We start from the raw sequence: 9,118 nt of genomic DNA on the forward strand, positions 1-9,118 counted from the left end.
TAAGATGACTCGAACGCGAAAGTCATCTTTTTATTGCGATAACAATTATATGGACACTCTCGGCTGGTTTTTGCCGTCGCCGTCATGTCCCAGATATGTATATATGTGTACATATATATATATATATATATATGTATGGATAAAAACCACAAAAAAATAAATCAGAAGAAGAAATTTCCGAAGGGTGCCACCGGGATTCGAACCTTCGAGCCAGCTCTCCGCAGCGCGATGCTTTAAACAACTCGGCCATGTGCCACCGGCTGTTTAGCATAACAATGGCGAGCTATTTATATACACTATTTAACGCTAACGGTGCGCAGAGCTCGGAGGTGCTTCAGATTGCCCGAGGGCGCGCTTTCAAGCAACGCTCGTACATTTTCCTTCAGACGCGCACTAAAAGGTGGCCCATTTCTGTGCCCACTAACGATGTGGAACGCCAGGGACTTTAAGTAAACGTAGGGTGCCTTGATGCGCGTTTTCGAGGCACGCTAAGTAAACGATGCGTCGAACGCCACCACGCGGCAGGAGACGCAGAGGGGTCACTCCACGTGCCGCAGTTTTAAAGAAAAAGAAGTCAAAGAGCGTTGGGTTGTAGCGCGCTGCTGAAACACGAAGAAGTAACAACTGTCACAGTTAGTTCGGGATCTTCCTTGTGTACCTGTGCTTTCTTTTCGAGAGTCCTTCCTTGTGTTTGAGCAGTGCACTGCTAGTGTTCAGCTGTGACCGTTGTTATTTCGCGGTCGTCCGGTGTGTGTTCTTTTCGCCAGTCCTTTGCGCTCGAGAGGCGCGTTGCATGTATCGAGCTGCTTGCCGTTCTTCGTGTGACGTTCTAATTTGTTGGTATCGCATTGAGCGCTTCGCCGTTGCTGCGAAACTGTGGCTTTTTCGGTTAAGACGAAAGCTTTAGATGCCTCATCAAACGCGAAAATTGACCGTCGGCGACCAGCAGCGTCGGAGACAAAACGAGTGATGCAAACATTTTCATGAGATGACGTCAGAAATATCGGGGGTCTCTGGTGTAATCACATGATGAGTTTTGCATCACTCGACTTGTCTCTGACGCCGCCGTCAATTTTCGCGTTTGATAACGCATCTAAGGATTTCGCCCCCAAATTTCTGACGTGATAGTGACTTCACGTGACGCAATATTACATGATGCCGTATTTACATCATATCACAGCTTGATCAAAGGCAATGCGAAATGACGGAGACAGTGAGAAACCCGGTGAGTTGCCTGCGATCCTGGAGGCCATTAGAAAGCCACGTTTGGTGGAGAAAACTTTTGCAGTGTGGCGGGGCCGGATCAGTATATAGACTGCGAAGAAAAGAAAAAGATGTTTGATCCCTCTGTCATAGGAATCGGTATAACACGAAAGTGAAACGTTTCGTCACAAAAGTAGTTGATTGCTTTTGTGCATTGGTATATCAGAGCTCGTGTAATGTCTATTGTTGTTTGGCAGATGTAGCAGCACCTGATGTGGACGCACTGACGTTGACACATGGCCTCCGAGATTAGCCGACGGCGCGCCGCGGCTAATCTCGGAGGCCACGGTTGACACCTAGTGGCACATCTCCGTACCGACGACTGACGCCCATGATCATGATTTAACCCTTGCGGATGTTGAAGTTCATAACATATACGTGGACACTGCATATGATGAATCCCGCGCAAGTATGCCATCAACAAGCACATAATAAACACTGATACTTGATATGCACTCCTCCAAAACATCGTGAAACGCGAAGAGAAACGCTACGCGCGTTGTGTCTTCCCTCTAGTCTGGCAGCTAATTCTCACGGGGCGAGCTGGGAACGCGGTGCGACAGCCAGGTGAGCGTCGGATAGCTATTTTTCCATATGGGTGGATCCTATGAGCGACGTTTGGGCTAAAGCCAACACTCGCGGTGTGTTAAACGAAATTATACTTCTCTTGGAAACGCGCCGGATGGGACGGTCGCAGCAACGGCGCGTTTTTTAACGCTCGCGAAAGTGTTTTATGCCGCGGTCCACCACGGCTCAACTGACGTATTCCGTCATGGATACGACGTTGCAAAGTATAAGGACTAACACATGGAAAAGAAAAATACTGTAAGAAAAAGTTCCGTCACCGGGAGTCGGACTTACGATCCCCTCGCTCCGCAGCGCGGGGCGCAAAACGATTCGGCCACAGGCGGCACGTTCTTTGCCATGCTAACGCCGAGCTATTTATATACACCATTTGCCGGTAGCGGTACTCAGAGATCGGTGGTACATCAGCTTGTTTTCGTTAGCACTAGTGAGATGGCGCGAAGCGCTCGAAGAGCGTGCTTTAAGGTCGTCGCCCGAAGCAGATGAGCGCGCGCCTCTACAGGGCGTGGTCGCTCGTGCGCGCGCTTATCTCGTGATGGCGGTGGTTTGTACGTCTTCTCCTCTCACCGCAAGTTTGCCTTGAGAGCACGAAGGTCACCTTGCTCACTGCAGCGGTCGCTTTTGCGAAAGGAGCGCGCTGCTCACGCAGAAAAAAGTTACAACTGTGACAGTTAGTTCGCGGTCATCCTGTCTATATTCGTTCCGTGCGTGCTTTCTGCTTGAGCAACACGTTGCAAGTTTCGAGCTGCTTGCCCTTCTTCGCATGACATTACAATTTATTGCTGCAGCATTCATTCCTTCGCGCTTGGGGCGAAAGAATGCACAACAAACGCTCAGGTACGTCTGTGAAGACAGGTTTTATAACGATAGACGTGTTGTAACGATTCCTATGACAGAGGGATCAGCCATCTTTTTCTGTTTTGTTTTTCGATCCTGGTGGCACACATGTTACCACCCCGTTATAAAGGGAACGCTCATAGCATCCATTTATCCATCCATCCATGCAAGAGCACTGTGAGAGGAAAGTGGGAAAGATAAAAGGAGTGTTCAGGTAGCCTCGGTTATGTGTTTGGCGGTAGCTCAGTGGGCTAAACACCCGCCAACCATTGTGGCGGACCGAGAGGTCATGGCTTCGACTCATAGGCGTGCGCAGGGTTCCCCTTCAGGGGGGCCGAAGGTTCGTCGCAGCGCCCCCCCTCCTGATTATGTCAATGTATGGCGCTAACATTGCGCCCCCCCCGAGTCGCAGCGCCCCCCTTCCTATTAGGTCAATGTGTGGGGCTTACTTTGCGCCCTTCCCTCTTAGGTGAATAGGGGGGGGGGCAGCCGCCCCCCTGCCGCCCCTGTACGCACGCCTATGGTTAAACTCCTGTCAACTGAACTCTTTCTTGTAGTTTTTTTCGATTTGATGGCATTCATTTTGCTGACGTAGTTCCGTGACGGAAACACGTCACGAAAATCTTGGTGGACGCCGGGATAAAACACTTCCTTGTTAAAAGATGGGTTTCGCCTTCGAGTCGACTTAGGTGAATGCATAGGAAACCTTCTGAGTTCTTTCTTAAGGTCAATGTATTGATCCTTCCGCGCTCCCCTCCGCAAGATTTCTGCAACTAACGTGGTTTTGCAGTGCCTCCAGGATCGGAGGCAATTCAAGCTTTGTGCACATCACCTAGTTTTACTCTGCCTCTTGTTGGGTACAGCGGGGTCGCACAGACAAGCGACCCCGCTGTCCCCAATAGGACATAGTAGAAAAGCGTAACATAGATGACGTCATGTTCGAGGGCGTGTACGTGGTTCACTGGAAAGGCAGCCTTCGAACACTGGACATTGGTAGGCGATCAGATGGCGCCCAAATCCCTGAGAATGCACAAAAGCAGATTGAGCCTGGCGATCTGCAAAAGAAATATGGTTGATATCTGCGTCATAGGAATCGGTATAACCGGAAAGTAAAACGTATTCTTAAGAAGTAGTTGAATTGTCGCGTGCTGGCGTGCCGACGCAGCGACGAGAATGAGGTCGGCGTAGTCGTGAGGAGGCGAGCGCTTGGGACATCGAATTGGTTTTGGTAACGCGTGTAGCAGCATCCTTCTTCCTCTGCCTCTCCGCAACAGTGGTGACACCGGACCATAGAACATTCCAGAAGCTTCCACAAGGCGCTGGCACAAAGTCGACCAACCTCTGATCCGCCTCTCCCCATGGCGCGACTACCAGACGAAGCCGCAGCACACTGCATCTTGTTACCGCCGCCATTCCCCGATCTTTGGCCAAGAAGTCCAGCTATCTGGCTCATCAAGATGGAGGCTGGTTTCTACCTGTGCAACATCGTCTCGCAGCAGGGCAAGTACGCCATTACGGTAGCCATGCTTCCTCCTGCTATGCGATGCGTTGTGCCTCTTCTTGAACCACAGTCATATGACCGACTTCGAGGTTTCGTGCTAGCACGACCGCAACCGGGAATGCCACGCCACTTACTCCCTGCCGCGCTAAACGTTGGTTTCTAACCTCAAAGTGTCCCGACCACAATACCCAAACGAGCCGACTCAAGTTGTCCGATTCTACCGGGTTTTGGCGCTGCGGCATCAGTCAGTTCGCAGGTAACCACGCAGTCATTGCACGACATGGTTGTCGACGCCGCGCCCCGCACGACACTGTGCACCTCACGTGCATTGACCGAGTGTCGCCTGCCGCCAACTGTTTTGCCTGTCACTCCTGCGATCACCGACGCCAGCGTTCATCTACCCGTGCAACTCAATCAACTAGCACCGACATCATCATTTGATGTGCCAACATAGAGTAACATAGTAAACATAAAGAGTGGTCAATGGCCGCCTTCCGCGGCCCAGGCACGTAGGGTTCATGCCACCTGACAGGTGGCGCAACCACAAAATCTGAACTAGAAACAGTCGATCACTGTGCTGCTATTAAATAACTTATGCGTTAAAAGCAATCTTTTAAAATGCTTAATTAGTGGAATAGTTCTTCGTACTTTAAAACGGCGGTTGCCATGACTACGGCGCATCCGCAGGCATCATTGTTAGGCCTGACCATACCTGGATCACCTGCACCACCGCGACGCCATTCTCCTCACTCTCCAGCTTCAGCGGTGCCCACGTTTACGCATTTGTGAAGAAAAGGTAAGCAAAGCGAATTGTTTATATTGCATTATGCTTGTACAGCTTCTCCCTAGGCCACAGATACGGGATGAAAAGCGTATTTTCAAACGCAGTGCTATGCAGTTGAGGGCGTTGAGCACAAGCGTTTCAAAGGGTACGACCGCGTCCCTGTCATACACCGAGCAATCCAAACAATCGACACCTTTCAAACCAAGAAATCAGGTTTTATTGTGGAATAACACGTAAAGCACGCCGAAAACAAGTTTTTCGGTTAGAAATACTCGTTATAACCGCCACCTGCTAACGACAAATAAACATGCTACAATAACTTGGACGCGTCTCCGATGAAGCCATGCCAAATTACTAGCGCTAACATGGTATTGTACTAGAAATTAGCCAGCGCTTTTTAGTAGAGGAGATAAGCTCGCCTTCAAATCATCAATGCTGCCCAACCTTCTCTCATGAGCCTTTTGTGCACACTGGCTGCGCATACTTACCCAGGCGTGTGTGTAAACAAGCAGGGGAACATGAATGGCATTCCACCTACTCAAAAAAATGTCACCCTTGGCTAGCGCGCTTGCGTTCTCCATCGTGAAATCCACCGGGATTCGACACGGCATTCTATCTCTAAATCACAATATTATCTTTTATGAAATTGGTGAAGTGTACTTTCATATATACTGAGCATAACCATCGCTTTCGGAATTGCAACTCAATGAAAATTCTTAGTTCACGACGGTTACATGCAATGGTTCCGTGCAGGGGCATCAGGCCAGGGTATAAAATGAACTCACAGAAATGTTATCAGACAAATTATTACATTCGCAACAGTTTGCCGATCATGGTGAGTACCCAATTGCTTCGTACGCCTACAATAATCCCAAAGAAAACCAAATAGTCCTACCATTATCTTCACACGCATAACCTCGTACACCATGGTGTTCACAAAGCTTACAAGCGGGAATAAAGCTAGTTGAACGTCATAATAAAGAACACTCAATCAGACCACCATTCACAGCCATTCAGTAGAGCAATTACCCTGACGCGACTTGTTTAGACCGTGCAAGAAAGCACAAAGCTGGGAAAACTAACAAAACCTGATTGAATGCAAGATGAATGCAGAATGGAAGTCGCCACCAGAATAAACGAGTAGTTTTGAGATACTGTACTAATAAGAGTAGAGCTAACAATGCCATGATAACCCCCCCCCCCGCCCTTCCCCAACTTACACAAAGCTAAATTGCATCCTTCAAATTTTCCTGGATCTTGCGTAGACGCAAGTAACGGTCACGCCTTCCGGAGAGCAAATATTAGACACCACAGCGCCAGGTCTAGTTTATCACACGACATGCATTATATACTGCTGGGGAGAACGGGGCATTAGTAAACGTAGAAAATTTCAATCACTAAAATATAGGTAAAGCACGCTGCTAGCATGGGAGCGGTGAAATACGATGTGCCCCGAACATTTTCCCGCCATAACGGCCACGTAAGTAGGGGCAAAAGGGAAAGAAAACACGCACCGTGATCAAAAAGTCGATCGAATTTCGCTACCCCTCCCCCTTTGTTTTTTTCACCAAGACGCAAGTCTGAATCAGCCGCAGTGGCTGAGTTCAAGTTGGAATACTCACAAGTTGGCTTCCGCGCTTGAATAATCAACGGCGCAACACACCCATTGAAATCACAGAAGACATCTAATACCCCGAGTTCCGCGGCCGTCTTCTTTGAGTTACTCCACAGAGAGCCGATATGATTTCAAAGCACGGCCCATAATTCTCTTTAAAATAACCACTACAGGCACCTCCATGTGCGGCCAAAACAAACGAAGGCAGGAATCGAACGTTCAACATGAACGACGCTGCAGCTGCTTGCATACACTTGCAAATACACCTTGCACACAGGAAAAGTGGACGCGGGCATTGCAACAATTCACAGCGCATTTCACACTGTTCTCTCTTGGAAGCAGCACAGAGAAGCGGGCGGTAGGCGTCTCAGAAGTAGCCACCGTGTTAGTCGTTTTCTTTTTGCCGGCCCGCGACCACACGAGACACAAAAGACAATGCCGCGCACCACACTTACTAACAGCTCACACAACCACACAACAGGGCCGGGCTTGCCGCCACTCGGCCGACTTCAAACCCAGCAGTTCCCAACGGTCACGACGTATGTTGTCATTGGCCGCAGGAGCGTGCGACTTCGTGGCGTGACACGTAACAGCCAAAGAGTGGCATCGTGACCTCCTCCTCTTATTTCCTTCTCTGTGCTGCGTAGGCAAACAAATAGACTGTAATAAAACGATAGAACACCAAAGCCAGACGGGCAAACCAAATAACATCAAAGGAAAGGCCGTCTCTTCAAGAACCTGCGACTGCGAACATGGCACCGTTGACAGACGAGAGCCAGGCGCACCGTGGAGCGCGAACCCAGACAGGAGAGAGTGCGCTCCCTTCTCCCCATGGAAAGACGTTGGTTGGGTGGGGCAGTCTGGACACTGAACTTGAGAAAAGAAGACGTGTGTTGTTTTGTACGAGTGCGTGTAATACAGTTTTTTCCATTATATCCTTACTCACGTGTAGACCTCAATTATTTCGAACTAGTAAGTCAGTTAAAATAGATAACATAATGGTGCCGAAACCCGGGAAGAAAGTACACTAAAGTAGGGAGGTCCTAAAGGTCGCGGGTAGGGACAAAGACAAAGACGATGGAAAAGCTGAAAGTGAAGCGACGCTCCCGACGACGACAGAACACCGTCATCATCAAAGAGGCAACATCGGCGCTGGAAAGCGCTAGTGTTGAACAGCTCAGTGCCATTCTGCAACGGCTGGAGGTTAACAACGCCGATCTTCGAAAGATCAACGAAGAAATGGAAACCTGCCTGCCAGAGGACGCCTTCGAGGAGGAGTACGAAGAAAACATCCAGTACGACGACAGGGCCAACCAAGCCATCGGCCTCCTCAAAGCAAAGATAGCGTCGGTGCAGGCGGGTGCCATCACCGCCAGCAGCGTAGCAACACCTCATCCGCCGCCCTCCCAGACTCACCATCATGGCGTCAAGCTACCAAAGCTGCGGCTGGAACCGTTCAACGGTGAGCTTTCCGCATGGCAAGCCTTCTGGGAATGCTACCGTAAAGCAGTACACGAGAACGAAGGGCTCTCGAAGACAGAGAAGTTCCAGTACCTAAGATCACTGCTCACGGGACCAGCTATGACAGCGATAAGAGGGCTGCAGGCGACGGAAGCTTGCTATGAAGATGCCATCGAAATTTTGTAGAGACGATTCGGCGACAAAGAACGAATTCAACAAGAGCATATCGCAAAATTGAGAGCTCTTCCCAGCGTTGCTTCACGGGAGGACGCACGCGGGCTACGGCGCTTGTACGATCACGTGCAAGGCCACATTCGTGGACTGAAGCGATTAGGCATAAATGCGTCGTCTTATTCGGCAATGTTAAGCGACGTGATCCTCTCGGAGCTACCCAAAGAAATGGTTGTGGATTTCCACAAAGAACTACGCCGAGCCAACAGCGCAACAAAGTCGGCGAGTCAGTCGCCACACGATTCAGAAGCATCTTCGGCGTCAGGAGTAGACAATAGGCTAACCGACATTTTAGAATTTCTCCTCGTCGAGACAGAAAGCAGAGAAAGATGCGCCGAAAGCGTCCGTGCCACGAAAGACAGCAAAGCCGAACGGAGCGGGGGAAAAAGTAAACAGAACCATACGCCAAGCGCCGCGGTGCTTCACACGCAGCCGGTGCAGGCGAGGAGGTGTTTCTTCTGCGAGTCGACGAAACACGAGACACAGTCCTGTTCGGCTCCCCTCCCGCCGGAAGAAAAGACGAACAAATTGGCACGAGCCGGGTGCTGCTTTCGTTGTACGTCGTGGGGGCACCAGTCAAAAGAATGCAGAAGAAAAGTAAAGTGCATCCACTGCGGCAAACGCCATGTATCTTCCTTGTGCAACCCCGACTGGAAGAAAGCAAAGAATGATCGTCCGCAAGAAGCTGTGAAAGAAGTTACCACAACTAACGCACATGCGGCCGCTGAAAAAGAAATGAACAAAGAAGTCGCTCTGCAGACTTTCCGCACTTGGGCCGTCGGTGGTAACAAATGCGGATACATCCGCGGTGTATTAGACGGCGGAAGTCAAAAGACATTTA

General features: G+C 49.9%; 1 protein-coding gene across 1 annotated transcript; it reads left to right on the forward strand.

Annotated features, from left to right (window-relative positions):
* Positions 1-7,662: 7,662 nt before the first annotated feature.
* On the forward strand, positions 7,663-8,232 carry LOC119399261 (uncharacterized). The gene has a single exon (XM_037666076.1). It carries the CDS (start codon positions 7,663-7,665, stop codon positions 8,230-8,232), a length of 570 nt encoding a protein of 189 aa, XP_037522004.1.
* The last annotated feature ends 886 nt before the right edge of the window (positions 8,233-9,118 follow it).

The sequence above is a fragment of the Rhipicephalus sanguineus genome, chromosome 7 (assembly GCF_013339695.2).
Source record: "Rhipicephalus sanguineus isolate Rsan-2018 chromosome 7, BIME_Rsan_1.4, whole genome shotgun sequence".
Classification (NCBI taxonomy): Eukaryota; Metazoa; Arthropoda; class Arachnida; order Ixodida; family Ixodidae; genus Rhipicephalus; species Rhipicephalus sanguineus.

Bases quoted from the DNA above. Each gene is read 5' to 3' on its own strand.
- LOC119399261 (XM_037666076.1), top strand. From the start codon at position 7,663: ATGGAAAAGCTGAAAGTGAAGCGACGCTCCCGACGACGACAGAACACC.